The 17545-nt window shown below is 39.3% G+C and overlaps 1 protein-coding gene across 1 annotated transcript in view; it reads right to left on the reverse strand.

Moving 5' to 3' along the window:
• The window catches only part of GALNT18 (polypeptide N-acetylgalactosaminyltransferase 18), a 527538-nt gene that overhangs the window by 138876 nt on the left and 371117 nt on the right, over positions 1-17545 (reverse strand). Inside the window, exons 5-6 of the mRNA XM_044681827.1 lie at positions 10135-10364; positions 2261-2375 (exon numbers count right to left, since the gene is read on the reverse strand). Of these exons, the coding sequence (XP_044537762.1) occupies positions 2261-2375; positions 10135-10364 (345 nt within the window). The remainder of the gene's footprint in view (positions 1-2260; positions 2376-10134; positions 10365-17545) is intronic.

Consider the following 17545-nt stretch of genomic DNA (forward strand, 5'->3'; position numbering starts at 1 on the left):
AAAATGGGTCCATCCAACTTGAGACCCTCCTTCAAGCCAAGTTATTGTTAAAGGTAGTATGTATGAGAGACACAATCACATGGAGACAATCCCACAGTTTATTGCTGCCTAACACTAAAGAGCTGCACTCTGGAGCGTGGGGGTGTTAGCACCTCTTAGACCCTGAAAAGTCTCTCTTGCCTGTAAGAACATGAGCCCATGAGTTGTCCCAGATTATTACCCAGCACTATGGCTGTGACTGTGCTTTGCCCCAGGACTTCCTCAGTGGATACACAGGATAATCTACCAATTTGCTGCCATAAGCCTATGATATATTTCTGTTTCAGACTTTTGGATTCATTGGTGTGCTGAGGTAGAATAAAAATGATGGAATATGCCTGCCCACCTTTCTTGTTTTAGAAATTAAGAGTTACCCCTTTAAACAATTAAATTGTTCTACTTCAAATATTTGAGATGGAAATATTTTCAAAGTGTCACACAATTTCTCACCTTCTTTAATCAGGGAATGAGAGTAAAATTCAGCCTTGGCTTGATGACTGAAGGTCATCATTATGAATGTCCATTCCTAACCTGCATTGTGTAACAGAGCTGCCTCCTGATGAGGTGGGCCCTTGGGACCTGCACCTAATGAATGGGTCCAGGACGCTGGGCTCTGAGTTAATGTGCCTGCTTTCCATAGTCTGTCTGCTTCTTCTCTCATTGTTAGGTGTGTCCATCAGTACTTTCCCCCTCCTATACCATCGGTGAGCCCACCTGCGGCATGCCTTGTCCTTGCTTCAAGCTTGCTGCTTCTATTCTGCTACAGGCCTGGAACATTAATAACTGTGGCTATCAGAACAGTGCATCCAAAAAGAGTAAACAAATTTGATATACGAAGGCTTTAAAGCTATCCTAGAAGTAGAGTACGTGGACTCTGTGACATGTTTTGTCTGCTAAGAAGTAGACAAACTTTTTGCTACCGTGCTAGTCCTGGACTGGATTCTAGATTCCAGACCTGTATAGGAGGGAGGGAGGAAATGGGGCTGACGGTTAATTGACATTGGTCTAGGCAAATGTTATTGAAATAGCAATCTCTTATATGTGAGGAATGTTTACTTTTTCAAAATGCTTTCCTTCGCATTATCACATTCAGCCTTCGCCATAATGCTATGGAGTTAAGGACAGTGATATCATTTTGCCCACTGGACATATGAAAAAACTGATGCTCAATGAAATTAGGAACAAATCATCTGAGGAAGCAGTTTCAGGTGATCCAAAGACCAAGTGGGCTAGAAGGGCCCTAAGAAATCACCTAGTCGGTTTCAGATGGGGAAATTGCTCACAGACAGATTTTTCTATGGGATACCACAGAATAGAACAGAGAAGCCAAAAATCTCCCTTTTTTTCATTAGTTCTTGGGCAGTGTAGGAGAGAATCATCCATCCTCTCTGCTGCTGTCATAATGACACTTTTTCTCTGACAAGAGGGAAGAAAGGAATTTGAAGAAGTCAAAAAGGAAGGGAATCCTACATTTCCATAGCACCTTTAAACCTCAAGCACTGAATTACCTTAAGATATTTTACCATGCACATAGAGAATTGCACATTGGCCTGTAGACCAGAGTAGCTTTATATTCAGGGAACTGAAAAGGCCACACAACTCTGGCTTATAATGATTGACTCACATGCCTATTGGTAGCAGAGTTCACAAATCTAATTCCCTGATACAAACCTGGTTATTTCTACCCATTTTACATAGGCACCTCCTGCCTGTACCAGCTCTCTCTGCCAACCACTTCAATGAGACAATATTATGTTTGGGGGTGAGCATTTTATCTAGGAGTGAAGATGGAATGAGATACAGAGGCTGGCAAATGGTGAATAAATGACCAGGGCTGGGAGAGCAGGAGAAATGAGGGTGATTATGCAGGCACCAGACTCTATGAATATATTAGCTCCCCAATAATCCTGTGCATTCCAGATGCCTCCAAAGCAATTTCCTTCCGTTAAATGAGTCCAGGTGTCAGGAGGATCTTTCCCTGCTCAGCGACATGGAGGCTGCTGTGACTACATCCCTTTATTATGACTGGGCAATTAGATCATGCCATCCACTGGCATGAGCTGCCCACAAACACCCCCTGCACCTGCCAGGCTTTGGCGATCCTGGGTGAGATGTTGATGGTCCTTCACAATCAGTCTTTCTGCCCACAGGACAGTTCTGCTCCATTTCTCCATTTTCCCATATTCTTTCTTAAGTCCTTACTCCCTAGGAACCAACTCACCCTGATACCCAGCTCCACATTTTCTCCTCCATAGACCTCCATTCCTTCATCCAATAAGCCGATCTCCTGGAAATATTGCCTGTCCACAATAAAGCAGCCAATGAGGGCTGGGCTCCTGTAGGCAGGATAGAGATGGAAACAGTTATCAGAGGTTGCCCTTTGTGGACTCCTGTGGATCAAAGAGTTGCAAGAGCCTCCTGGAGGTCTGGTCTTCTGTGATGGCTGGCACCTGCCAATCCCTAGATAATCTATTGGGCAGCCTATTCCTATCAGCCCTCTTTCATCAACATTAAGACTGCTTCTCAATAATTAGGAAGAAGGCAGACAGTATCTGACTAGAGATCTCTAGCTATGGCATTGTGTATCAACATGCTAGGTTCCTCTAAAGTCTTCAGGGATGTTCCACAGCTCCTCAAAAGCTTTATTTCCTACCTATTTCATTGTCTGACTAGAATTCTTAACTCTCAATCTTTCCTTTTACACTTGGGACCTGGTTCTTCCCATTCCTTCTGCCAGGGTTGGGCTTCTGACTGTCAACCCTAGCTCCCTTAGACTCCCAATTTAACATATGCTCCTCAGTTTTAGTTAATATTAAGATATTTAGGAACAATATCCTGGAGTTGGAAAGGGCCTTCAGAAGCTACAGAAGCAATTTAGTATAATGGAAAGACATCTGAAGTCAAATGGCATGGACTCAGATTTGTCTCTGACACTTACCAGTTTTGTAACCATGGAAAATTAAGTTCACCTCTGTGCCTCGATTTTATTATCTATAAACATGGCTAATAATATTTCCACTATTGACCTCTAGAGATTGTTATAAGGCATATACTTTATAAATCTTAAAGCATCACGTATTAATAATAATGGCATTTATATAGTAGTTTAAGGTTTGCGAAGACCTTTGAGTATTATCTTGATCCTTACCACAACCCTGAGGGATCCTCTTTTAAGGGCATAGGAAATGAATTTGAGAGAAATTAAGAGATTTTTCTCAGTCACATGGAAGTGCCTGGGGGAAAATATGAATTCAGGTTTTCCTTATTCCACAATTAGTGCTCTAGATTAGAGCACTTTACAATTTAGGGCTCTAAAATTTACTGGCCATTGACCTTGGCATTGCCTTGATGATTCAAGGGGAAGCTCTGTTAATACTCCAGATAGGGTCCAGATTATATGGCTTTCCAGCTATTCCTTTTGGTCCAGTTGCATACTATATCTCAGTCCTCCCAGACTACCCCATTCTGGAGTCACTCCCAATATGATTATGACAATACAAAAGCAGGCCAGATTCTGCTTTGATATGAATGATGTAAACATCATTTTTGCCTAGCTTTAGTCTATGTTTCTAGATTACAGTTTCATGGGAATGAGCCATTTCCAGAAATTTGGGGGCAGGATTACTAGGTTGGCAGATCCAGAATGCCATAGGCATAATACATCTTTATTTCAGAAAATCATTTAACAAACTCTCCTATGATAACCTGGAGGATTGAGTGGCAAAATAGTGAGATGGAGTAGGATCTGGTTGAATACAATAGTTTTCATTAATTGCAAGGTGACAGAGCAAAATTAAAAGGACCTCGGTCCTAGTCTTCTCTCTGTCACTAACTCCTTGGGCAACTAACCTCCCCTCTTTGGACATCACTTTCCTCTGCTATAAAATGAAAGGGATAGGTTTAATTAACTCTAAGGTCCCTTCTGGTCTTAACATTCTAAGACCTTATTCCTGAATCTCATCTCCCTCTCTAACCTGGAGGCAGTCTTGAAGTTAAGTGCTATTTGGCTCTGTCCTTGGTACTGATCTGTTCAACATTTTCAAAGAGTGACTTGGGTGAAGACAAAGATGACATACTTATCAAATTCACAGCTGGCACAAAATTGGGAGGGAGAGTTCATACCACAGATGAAACTATCAAGATTCAAAATCATTTTGACAGCTTGGAACACTGAAATGAAGGCCAGAAGATGAACCTCAGTAAGGGGGAGATGTCATCCTATGTTTGTTCCTTTCCTCCACCACATACAAACACACACATCAAACAAATGACAAGCTGTGTATGTAACTGTATAAGCAGAGGAACTGAAAATATATGTCCTAAAAGTAGTTCTTCTTAAAGATCTTGGAGTTTTATTTCATCACAAGTTGAATATGAACCAACAGTGTCAATATGATTAATGTAAGGGGGGAGGCAGCTAGGTAGCTCAGTGGATTGAGAGTCAGGCCCAGAGACCGGAGGTCTTAGGTTCAAATCTGACCTCAGACAGCTGTGTGACCCTGGGCAAGTCACTTAACCCTTACTCCTCTTCAGCCTTGGAACTAATACACAGTATTGACTTCAAGATGGAAGGTAAGGTTTTGTTTTTTTTAAAGTTAGTGTAAGGGGCAGCTAGGCGGTTCAATGGATAGAGAGACAGCCCTGGAGACAAGAGGTGCTGGATTCAAATATAGCTTCAGATACTTCTAGCTATATGTCCCTGGGCAAGTGGTTTAATTTCAAATGCCTAGCCCTTGCTGCTCTTTTGCCTCAGAAACAATACTTAATATCAATTCTAAGACAAAGAGTAAGGGCTTAAAAATAAAGTTAACATAATCTTAGACTAAATTAAGAAAAACAGTTATTAAATATGGAAACTAAGAGTCCCATTGTCCTCTTCCATGGTGAGACCATGTTTGCATTTTATGTTCACTTCTCTGTGCTATATTGGAGGATTTTGGCAAGCTAGAACATGTTCAGAGAAGACTAGTCTGATGAAAGGGCTGGAGAACATGTCTAGAGGATGAATTAGAATAACAGAAAATGTTTAGACTGGAGAAGGAGGTCCTGGTGTCTTCAAATACCTAAAGGACCAGGATGTGTAGAAGAGAAAGTATACTTGTTCTGTTCAGGGGCAGATGTACAAGCAATTATTGGAAACTAGGAAACAAATTTTGGTTTGACATGACAAAATACTTTCTAATTCAATTCAATAAATGATTATTAAGCATATTTTACCTATAAGATGCAATATAAAGATGAAAACTGGAATGGCTTGCTTGATTCATTAGAATGTAAATCCCTTGAAGGCAGGGACTGTTTTTTTCTTTTCCTTTTATCCCTTGCACCTAACATAGTGCCTGGAACATAGTAACTATGTAATAAATATTTATTGATTGATTATTTGAACTACATAAGTTTTTAAGACCAGTGGCCATTGGTCTGTTGCCTCAATAGACTCTTGTCAGAGAGTGTTCCTCACAAGTAGTCCCCCTCTCTCAATCATCATGGAAGAATTATTAGAGGAAAAAAAGCCTCCTCTCACCTAGTTACTTCGGTTTAAAAGTCTTGGTGAGGCTTCATAAACAGAGAGAGCAGTGAGAATAAATGAGAGTAAATAGTTACATCGAAGTATTTCATCACATTTCCCCACTTAATTATGTCAATAATTGTGTCAAGAAGTACTGAAAAACAAGACATGCCAACAATAATCACAGGTGAAATGTACCCCTGGGAAAAGAATCACTAATGATCCCCTCCTCTGAGACAAGTGAGCCCAAGAGAATATGACAGCAAAACAAACTCCTGTTCTTCCCCAAAGCACATTGCAGAAATAGTACTCCCTCCACTGTCTTTTAGTAATTTCCTACAAATACACAATGAAGAAAAAGGCCCTCTTTGTCGTTGTGCTCATGTAGGAAACCCTGAACACAATGGGGTGCTAATTAAAGAGGGCAGGGTGTTAGGAGAAGGCTGGTAGAAACACCCACTTTTTCTCTGTAGAAGGATGATCCAGCTGGGAGGAAATGGAGACTTGGGTCTTTTGGAGTTCATAAGCTTGCTAAAATGGTTCCAGATCATTCTACTAAAGAGTGCTATACATTTCTGACTCCTTCCTGGTACTTTCTCAGTCTGTGGCTAGGGTTTAAATGGGAGAAAGGGGCAGGAAGAAGAGAAGCTGAAATTATTAGTCACTTACATATCAATGTTCCTGAAACTCACTGAGGAGTTGTGATTATTAGAGATCCCCTAGCCCAGGAGGCAAATTGCTAGAAGATTTTTTCAGGGAAAAGGCAACATCATGAATTTGGGGAATGACTGAACAAATTATGACATATGAATGTAATGGAATATACCTGTGCCATAAAAATGACAAATAAGAACAATTTTTAAAACTCAGGAAGTTTTGTTTTAACTGATGCAGAGCCACGTAAGCACAAGCTGGGGAGGAATGCCCATGAGGACTACAAGGTTGTAAAGAAAAAATAATGAAAGTCTTTGAAACACTGCTGATTTTAGAGACCTGTTTAGCAATATACGTTGCCTCTTATCTAACAAGAAGCCTTGAACTACTGGTGCAGAATGACATTAAGTGATTATTATTAGATAATGGGCTGATTTATTTTTCTTAATTGTACCTCTTTGTGGTTGTTTTGGGCAGCTAACTGGCACAGTGAATAGAGAGAGGCCTGGAGTCAGAAAGATTCATCTTTATGATTTCAAATCTGGCTTCAGAAACTTATTAGCTCTGTGACCGTAGCCAAATCACTTAATCCTGTTTGCCTCAGTTTCCTCATCTGTAAAGTGATCTAGAAAAGGGAATGGCAAGCATTTTAGTATCTTTTCCAAGAAACACTCCATAACAAGTCATTTAACTGTATTTGTCTCAATTTCTTCATCTGTAAAATGAGCTGGAGAAGAAAGTGGCAAACCACTTCGGTATTTTTGCCAAGAAAACCCAAATATGGTCGTGAAGAGTTGGACTTGACTGAACAACAACTGAAGACCTCTGTTACAAGAGACAAGTAAATTCAATAAGGGGGAGAGAAAGAAAAGTAGCAATGATGTTTTTAAAAGCATCACTAAGCATTTATTTAAAGAAAGAGGCAACAAGTTTTAAGGTGAGTTTCTTTATCTTTCCAGCTTCTAAGGTTTATATCAGCTGTTAAGAATTGATTGTATCTGAGTGAAAAGTTGTCTTCCACCTTCGACTTGTCTATGTAGGGTCTACATAGGGTCTATGATTGCGGTGTTCTTGTTTGACTGGCATTACAGTGATATCAATTCTAGCTGCAGCCACTCTTTGAAAAAATGATTTCCCTTACCGACAACGCAATCCAATTCAATTTCCATTCCACAAGCTTTATTAAGCACCTATTATGTTCAACATAGTATGACAGAGGGGGCAGCTGGGTATCTCAGTGGATTGAGAGTCAGGCCTAGAGATGGGAGGTCCTAGGTTCAAATCTGGCCTCAGACACTTCCCAGCTGTGTGACCCTGGGCAAGTCACTTGACCCCCGTTGCCCACCCTTACCACTCTTCTGCCTTGTAGCCAATACACAGAAGTTAGGAGTTTAAGAAAAACCATAATATGACAGACACTAGAAATGCAAAGACAAAACAAAAATTCTTCCAACCATCAAGGAACTTCCATTCTCGAGTGGTATTACAGCACATACACAGCTAAGTTGACCTTAGTTAATGTGAGATTTAGAGACATGGTCTGTAGTTTCATTATTATAGGGAACTTCCAGATGAGGAAACTCCCTCTACCAATATAGGTTGGCACCATTTCAGCAAATTAAGAGTCTTAGAGAGTTGCCTAGAGAACAGAGAGATTAATAACTAATCATAGTGAGAATTTAGAGAGTAGTTTGAGGTTTGCACTGGAATTTCCTAATATTTTCTCATTTTATCCTCATAACAATCCTGATAAGGTACTATTAATATCTATATTTTACAGATGAGGAAACTGAGGTTAAAAAACTTTTCTGGTGTCACATAGTTTTTATTAAGTGTCTTAGGGATGTTTAGAACTCATCTTCCAAACTCTTGGCCAGTTGTTATATACTGTGCCATCAAGTTGTCTAAGGTTTCTCTAACCCAGTGGTTCCCAAACTTTTTTGGCCTACCGCCCCCTTTCCAGAAAAAATATTACTTAGTGCCCTGGAAATTAATGTTTTTAAATTTTAATAGCAATTAATAGGAAAGATAAATGCATCTGTGCCATCACCGCTCACCCTGGATTGCTGCAGCACCCACCAGGGGGCAGTAGCACCCACTTTGGGAATCACTGCCTAACCAGTGGAACCCTACATGACATAATGGGTAGAATGCTGAGCCTGGAGTCAGGAAGACTTATCTTCCTGAGTTCAAATCTAGCCTCAGACATGTAATAACTGGGTGATCTTGGGCAAGGCACTTAATCCTGTTGCCTCAGTCTTCTCATCTGTAAAATAAGCTAGCGAAGGAAAAAGCAAACCCCTCTAGTATCTTAGTTGTATGACTCTGGACAACTCATCTCATCCTGTTGCTTCAGTTTCCTCATCTGTAAAATCGGCCAGAGAAGGAAATGGTGAATCACTCCAGTATCTTTGCCAAGAAAACCTCAAATGGGGTCATAAAAAGTTGAACATGACAGAAAACAACTGAACAACAACAACATGTAAACAGTATGTGCCAGACACAAAATTTGAACCCAGTCTTTTGGCTTACTTTGTGTGTATTTTGAATACATTTTGTGTTTGTTTATCTATGTATATGTTCTGCCCTTTCAGCAGAATGTTTGCTCCTTGAGGGCAGAAACTGTTGTATTTGTGCCTCCATGTCTCCAATACCTAGCATAGTGTCACAAAGTTAGAAATATAGCACATTATGGTTGATCAAATACAGAACCTAATTAGGAATACAAGAGTTTGAATCTCACTTCAAACACTTAGTAGTTGTGGAAACCTGGCCAAATCACTTAATATCTATGAGTCTTAGTTTCCTCCTGTGTAAAATGGGGATAATAATCATGAAAAGGCAGTTGTGATGTTCTGAGGAGAAGACATATGTGAAGTCTTTTAAAAACCTTAAAGCACTCTATAAACATAAATTATTATTTGTGCATTGTAGTCATTTTTCAGTCACATCTAATTTCATGACCCCTTTTAGGGTTTTCTTGACAAAAATCCCAGAGTGGCTTGCCTTTTCCTTCTCCAGCCCATTTTACTGACGAGGAAACTCAGACAAAGAGGCTTAATTGACTTGCCCAAGGTCGTTTAACTAATAACATCAGATTTGAATTTAGGTCTTCCTACTTCCAGACCCAGTGCTCTATCCACTGCTCCTCCTTGCTGCCCATTATTTCGTGTAGTAGGTATCTACTGAACTTTTAGTGAATCAGATTGAATAACAGTGTAGAATTTTATGCTTTTGAAGAACTTTACATTATTTTCTCCTCATACTAATGTTGAGTGAGAGAGAGGTATTATGCATTATTGTTATTATTCCCATTTTCTAAATGAAAATATTGAGGATCTCAAATGGCAATTGATTTGCCCAAAGACAAACAAAGTCTTAGAGTCCAAGACCTCTTCCATTTTATGCCTCTTAGGAGTTGTCCATTGCAACAATATTTTTAAAAAAATATTCTGTTATGCTATGAGACCACAACTTAGCATGGTGATGATACCATGAATCCTTATTAACAAAGAGCATAGTGACTGTCTTGTAGGGCTTCATTTGTACATGGGTTTTGACTCTTACGAGGCTAAATCTATATGATCCAATTTATTGTATTTTCCAGTTGATACACAAAAGACAGTATTGAAGGCAGAGATGACATGGAACCTTGAAAGGCAGTTGGAAGTCCTGTTTTATACTGGTGACATTTCAATTGCTTTACTCTGGGGAAAGCCCCCAGGATCCTGGACCAACTCTCTCATATTTCCTTTGTCTCCTTAGCTGAGAGTGGGGTTGATGGATGAAAGCAGGTTAGCCACTGGAAAAGGGTAGGTTTGGACCAGAGATCAAATGGCTTTCGGGAATGGAATAGAAACAAATATCCAGCTTGTTCTTGGACCAGGCTGGTCCATCAGAAGGACAAAAGAACTATCAACACCAACACATACCTTATCGGAGCAGTTGAATTCTCCAGCTTCCACCAGGACTTGGGAGGATTTAAATAGCGACACCACAGCTCCCAGTCAAAGCCCTGTGCAGCGAGGGGATACTCTTCTATTTCAAAATTATCATATTTGATGTTGTCGAAGGATGGAGATATGATTCGCTTGCGGTTTTCTTTTATCCTGGTGAGCACAGGTTCTGCCCTGGGGGGAAGAAGGCAGAGAGGTAGCTGCTGCTGCAGAGATAGACCAGGAAAAAGTGGGAAAAGTTTCCAGAGTAACAATTCCCTCCTCACCCTGGCAAGAGGATGGGTAGAATGGTATCCTGCAACCATTATAAGAACAAGTTTAGGGAATCCCCTGGGGGCAAGGGAAAGGAATATTCTAGAATTATAAGAGTTGGATGCATGCTGGAGGTCATCTAAGGCAAGACCCAGCCCAAGTATCAATCTCCTCTGTGGTTATCTGAGTTATTTATTTGAAGACCCTCAGTCTAAGACAATTTATTCTACTTTAGGATAGTTCTAATTGCTAGGAAATTTATTCTCATATGGAATTAAAATTTACTTCATATTAAGTATTAGTTAATTATTTTTAATAATTAAAATAATTAGTAAACAAATAATTCTAATAATTATTATAATTATATAATAAATAATAATAAAATAGCAATAATAGCAATGAATAAAATAGTAGTAAATAAATAAAGTAATTTAATTAAATTGAGGATTACTATTTGGACCCAACACCTAAGCAGTTCTAAATCTACCTATCTATATTTATCATCTAGTCCACATCTTTCCATGAGGATAGTATGAAAGAGTTTGTCAAATAGTTTATGAATGTTCACATTCATTATATATGGCATTTCCCTACCTATCGATTTGGTAACTTCTTCAAAAGAAGTGCTAAAGTCTGGCAGGGCCAGTACTTAATGAACTATGTTTCCTGTTAGTGATCACTGCTTCCCTTTCTACATATTTACAACCATTGCTTTAATAGGAAACCAAGTCAATCTCATGAGCCTGTATATTCTAAATTATTGCATTTTTTAAAATTAGAAAAATATTTCCATTTTCCGTGCATGTTTTAACATATTTTAAAATGTATTTTTTTACAATCCACCAAACAGATGCAAAAATATACTTACTTTCTATTTTAGAACTGATATTAAATATTGGTTCCAAGGTAGAAGAGAGGTATGGGCTAGGCAATGGGAGTTAAGTGACTTGCCCAAGGTCACACAGCTAGGAAATATCTGAGGACAGATTTGAACCTAAGACCTCCTGTCTTCAGGCCTGACTATCTACTAAGCCAATTAGCCGCCCCCCGAATGTATTTTAATAATTTAATATTAATGATACATTTAATAACATAATTTTTATTTAATAATTAATTTCTCTTCATTCTGGGTAGTTCCCTAAAGCAAGATTCAACATTATGATATTAGAATACCCTGGAATCTTTACTTCTTGTTAACCAAGACCAACCAATCCAGCTTTGATTCTCTTTTGGTACCTTCTAAATAAAAATAAGAATTATTGTTCTCAAGAAGGGAAAAAGAAGGGAAAAAAGAAAAAGGAAACTTTAGCTTTCACAAGAATGACTAAATTCTAGCTTTGATTTTGTACAAATTCATAATACATGAGGGAAGAGAAGCACTTAATTCAAAAGGGACTGACCATTGTCATCCTGGTAGAAAACACTGAGACTCAGAGAAATTTGAAATTTCTTTTTGCCAACTATCACAGTGTGGTACACATAGGATCACCAAATCTTAGAGCTGGAAAGGGATATAGAAGCCATCTAGCCCTGCCCAAACCTGATTATGAATCTCTTCCACTACCTTCTTGACAACTAATCATCCAAATTTCTCATTGGATAGCTTTAGTGGTACCTTCTAAGGCAGGACATCCATTCAACAGTTCTCAATTTTAAGAAGTTCCTCCTTAAAAATATGTTTTGCTGGATAACACATGTATAATCCAGATTGTGTTGCTTGTCAGCTCTGGGAGTGGGGAGGGAAAGAAGAGAGGGAGACAACGTGCATATAACTTTGGAAAACTTACGTGTCAATTTGTTATTAAAATAAAATTCAGATAAAAAGAAGTTCCTCCTCAGAAATCCAAGTCAATAATTATACTTTTTTGAAAATGCTTCCATTCACTAATGATTCTTGTTATTGTTGTTTAGTCATTTCAGTCTTGTCTAGTTCTTCATCACCTCATTCTGGGTTTTCTTGGCAAAGATACTTGAGAGGTCTGCCATTTCCTTCTCTAGCTCATTTTACAGATGAGAAAGCTGAGGCAAAGAGAGTGAGGTGACTTTCCCAGAGTCACACAGCTAGTATGCATCAGAGAGGCTGGATTTCAGCTCAAGAAAATGAGTCTTCCTGACTGCAGGCTCAGCACTCTATCCACTACACCATCTAGCTGACTTCACTAATGATTAGAAAAATGCAAATCAAAGCAACTCTGAAGTTCCACCTCACACTCATCATACAAGCAAAGATGACAAAAATATGGAAATGGAAAAATGTTGGAGAGACTGAGGGAAAGCAGGCACAGTAATTTACTGTTGGAGCTATGAATTGGTCCAATCATTCTGGGAAGCAATTAGTAACTGTGCCATAAAAGTTATGAAACTATGCATACCTTTTGATCCAGCAATTCCAAGAAATTCCTCCTCATGCTGAACCTAAGAAGTATTCCTTGGATTTCATAGAATTATAGGGCTATATATTTAAAGCTGGAAGGAAAAGTGTAGATCATACATTCCAATCTCTCCATTTTACAGATATGAAAAATAGCCAAGAAAAGGAAGAAATGACTTGCCTAAGATCACACATATGCTAAGAGACAGAGTGGAGTTTCAAACCCAAGTGTCTTGCCTCCATTTCCATTTTATTTCCATTATATTACAGAATCACTCCCATTTGGTTCTTTTCCTCCTTTTTTTGGAGCTCAGAAGAACAAGTCTAACCCCTTTTTCATAGACTATCTCTTCAAAAAATTTAAGACATTTATCTGTTCTGATTAGGCTGTTCTCTCTTCCATTTTACTTATCAACTCCAGCTCCTTCAGCCTTCAAGATACAGGATGGGAAGGGCAATAAACAGCTCCAAAGAAGAATAAGACTTGAAGGCCCAATATTGGCAGCTACCTGTTGACTCCTAATGATTAATGTGTTTGTGGAGAGGGCCTTTGCTCATTAGCATTAAATTTCCCTTGTAATTGTTTATTCAAATCAGCTTGAGATAATCCAATTCCCTCTCCTATCCTCACCATAAATTCAATGAAAATGGTTTATAAATGCCTGGAAATGCCAAGCAGGAACTTTAATCATAAAAACTGTTAGCTATTATCTTAATTTTCCTTGAGTTATAGGAAAACAAGTCCAGATCTAGCATGTAACACAGAAGGGACCTACTCAGCTTGCTATTTCTTTCTGTTTCTTGAATGCTCCAATTGAAAAGACCTTGGCCTTGATCCCAGAAGTGGGTTCAGGTTCAGGTATCAAATATACTATGTGGCCTTGAATAAGTCATTTCCTTTGACAAAGTCTCAGTTTTACTTATCCATAAAAAGGGCATAATAATATTTTCACTACTCATCTTGTAAATGTGCTGAAGAATTCACATCATAAATCAAGACTCTGCTTGGTGTTTCCAGGAGGCAGCTGGTAGTACCATGGACAGAAGATGGGGCCTGGAGTCAGGAAGAACTGAGTTCAAATTGAACCTCAGATACTTCCTGAATGTGCAACTCGGGGCAAGTCACTTACTCTATTTCAGTTTATAAAATGGAAATACTAATAACACCATCTCCCAAGATTGTTGTGGTATTTTTTCAAAAAAAGGAGGGGGCTCAGTATAGTGTTTGTCACATTGTAGGCACTATGTAAATAGCCCTCTATAAATATGAACTTATATTTACATTTATTTATTTATATAAATAAAAATAAATATATAATATATTTCTTAAATATATATTATATTTATAATAATGATAATAAAATTGGCTTTTATATGGCACTTTAAGGTTTATAAAATACATTATATATGTTATATCTTTAAAACCTTACCATAGTCCTTTGAATTGAGTACTGTGGGCATGATTATTTCCATTTCATAGATAAGGAATCAGAAGTTCAGAAGCAACTTTGTCCAAGGTCCCATAGCTAGTAAATAACTATGGCAGAATTTGAACCCATGCTTTCCTGATTCCAAATCTAGCATGCTAGCAACATAATCAATACCTTAGGATTATAGATGTATAGATTTAGAGTCAAAAGGATCCATGCAGCCATTTGCAATCACCCAATGTCCTCATTTNGGAGAGGGAGGAAGATGGAAGGAGGGAGAGAGAGAAGGAGAGGGAGGAAGATGGAAGGAGGGAGACAGACAGACAGACAGACAGTCAGAGACAGACACACATACAGAGAGAGAGAGAGAGAGAGAGAGAGAGAGAGAAATCAGTATGTGTCCTCTTGAATCTTAAAGGGTAGAAGTGGGATAAGGTCCCCCATCACAATTCGCACTGTTCCCTGCAAAGTCCAACACAGGTGTATAATAAAGTGTAAATGAGAGGTGTTCAGGGGGACATTTTATCATTTCAGAAGTTTGTCATTTGCATATTTGCTTTTGTAAAAGATTGAGGGTTTGGAGGGCAAGACCCAGAAGAAAAGAGGACTAGAGAGAGGGGTTGTGCCTACAAGAAATGGCCCTAGGTGTGGGGTGACCCACCCAGAAAGTAGGCAGAGATGATCAAGCCACATGGCCAGGGCCTTTTGGCCCATTAGCTCAGTTGGCATGGGGTAGAATAGGATGGTTATCAAACATAGGCTTAAGGTTCAACTCCCACATGGTCTGCCTTAGATGACAGAGTGCCATACTGGCTTTCAGTCATAGACTGACTCCCTGATTCTAGCCACTTTCTTCTCATATATAGCAGAGGATTACCTAGATGTTAGAGTATGGGTAAATCAGATCAAACCCTTCTCCATTCCTAGATAAAGTACTCCCAGCATCTATCTGATTGACAGTGAGTAAAAATAACTGCCTATCAAAAAGGAGGATGAGCTTAAGACTTTAATTTGGGTGGGGTTCTTTGCCAGACCTCAATTAATATCTTCACTTGTTGATAGTCTGTATTGCTAAAAAATATGTTAGAACCAGTGCATATTCTTTAGGTGGCACAGTGAATAGAGCACCTAGCCTGGAATGAGGAAGACCTGAGTTCAGATTCAGCCCCTGATACTTATTAACTGCATGGCCCTGGGCAAATAACTTTACTTGTTTGCCTCAGTTTCCTCAACTATTAAATGAGCTAGAGAAAGAAATGGTAAACCATTCCAATATCTTTGCCAAGAAAACCTAAAATGGGGTCACAAAGAATCATATATGACTGAATAACACATCATACTTTGTTGTGCATAATCTAAAGGACATTGGGGGTAGCTGGGTGGCTCAGTGGATAGAAAGCCAAGGCGTCTCCCTATGATGAGAGTTCCCAGATTCAAATCTGATCTCAGACATTTCCTAGCTGGCAAATGACTGAATCCTCTATTGCCTAGCCCTTCTCTCTCTTCTGCCTTAGGACCAATACATAGTATTGACTCTAGGAGGGAAGGTAAGGATTTAAAAAAAATAAAAGACATTAGATAATTGAGTTGAATACATATTTACTGATTAATTAAAATATATATCTACTTTGGGAAAGGCAGCAGCCAGGGTTAGTTAATAGTTAATAGAGTATATGCAACTAGGTTGCCCAGTGGAAAAACAAAGCACCAGGTCTGGAGAAGGGAAGACTTGGGTTCAAATATGGTTTCAGATAATGCCTAGCTGTGTGACCTTGGGTAAGTCACTTAACCCCCATTGCCCAGTCCTCATCACTCTCCTGCCTTAGAAATGATTCTTCGTATCATTTCTAAGACAAAAGTTGAAGGGTTTAAAAAAATAGTTAATAGAGTGTTGGACTTAGAATCAGGGAGACCTTGGTTCACTTCTCATCTCTATCACTCACTAGTTGTATGACCCTGGAACAAATCTCTTAACCCCTATAGACCTTGAGTAATTCTCTTAGGATTTCCATTTGTAATGGTGAAGGGAATTTCCAAGCTGGGAGCCGCCATGTTGATGAACTCAGAAGTCTTTCATATAGTCACATATGCATAAGGTATTGGGGAAAATGAATATTTAAAATAACATTTCCCTGCCTTCAAAACACTCAGGTTCTACTGAGTAATGGAAGGGTGGAGGGGGTCAAGGAGGATGCACTATGTACACTACTAAGTATGATGATGGGAACAAAAGAGAAATCCAATCAATACGCTGTAGGAATACTTTGGGGATGGAAAAAAACCCACCATATTCAGCTGTGCTGCTCAGGGAAGGCTATGTAAAGGAGGTGGCACCAGAACTAAGCCTTGAAGGAAGCTAAGGATTACACAAGATGGAACTGGAGAGGGTCATTGAGAATGGCCTCTACAATTACCTGGTAGTGGGAGATGGCATTCTGAATGAAGAGAATGGCTAGCCATCCAGTTAGACTACAATGTAGAGTACAGTCATTGCTGGGGTACCTCCACTGAGATGAACTCATTATCTTGAGGACATCCCCTTTCATCTAGAGAACCCTGTGGTATGATGGAAAGAGCATTGCTTCTGGATCCAGAGGATCTCACTTCAAATCCTTTCTCTACTACAATTTTTTAAAAAATGAAATCAGTTAACTTTGTTTCCCTTTTTGTAAAATGAGGGGGTTGAACCAGAGAGCCTCTACAGTCCCTTGCATCTAAACTTATGCTTTTTTGGGGCAGCAAATTATTTACTAGATTTCCTTTATTCTGCCTTCTGGTAGCTTCTCCCTATTGTACCGGCTGCTTCAAAGACAATTCACATTCTGCATTAGAGGAGTCATTCAGCTTGGCTGCTTCTGAAGTCCCATTATGTTAGGCAGAAATCTCTGCCTTGCTGATTATTTCAACCAATTTCAGGGCATCCGATTTCCTGACTCAAATGCAGAGGTGCTGATAAAACTGCTTATCTCCTAGGAGCCCACAAACCTCACTCTTTCCAAACCAACCACAGTCCATCAGAAGAGCCTGGCAGGAGTTACCTCCAAGTCACACATCCTCAGAGGAAACTACTCAAGACACAGACAGTCTTCCTCTAGCACAACGGTGAGACCTGCCAATTCCCCCAAATAAAAGGCAACCCCCCCCTCCCCTCCAATGAGGTCATGGAAGAGAGAGGATGTCTGCAAACATGGCACAGGCCAGAGGGGCTCTGAAATACATTTGCTTCTTCTCCAGAACTGGCATCTCCGACCTTGTGCACAAAGGAAGTGATCCACAAATAGATGCCCAGCGGAGCCTTTGCTATTTCAAAAGCAGCTGTGTTGCTATATTTGCA

This window comes from Gracilinanus agilis, chromosome 6 (assembly GCF_016433145.1).
Source record: "Gracilinanus agilis isolate LMUSP501 chromosome 6, AgileGrace, whole genome shotgun sequence".
NCBI classification, from domain to species: Eukaryota; Metazoa; Chordata; class Mammalia; order Didelphimorphia; family Didelphidae; genus Gracilinanus; species Gracilinanus agilis.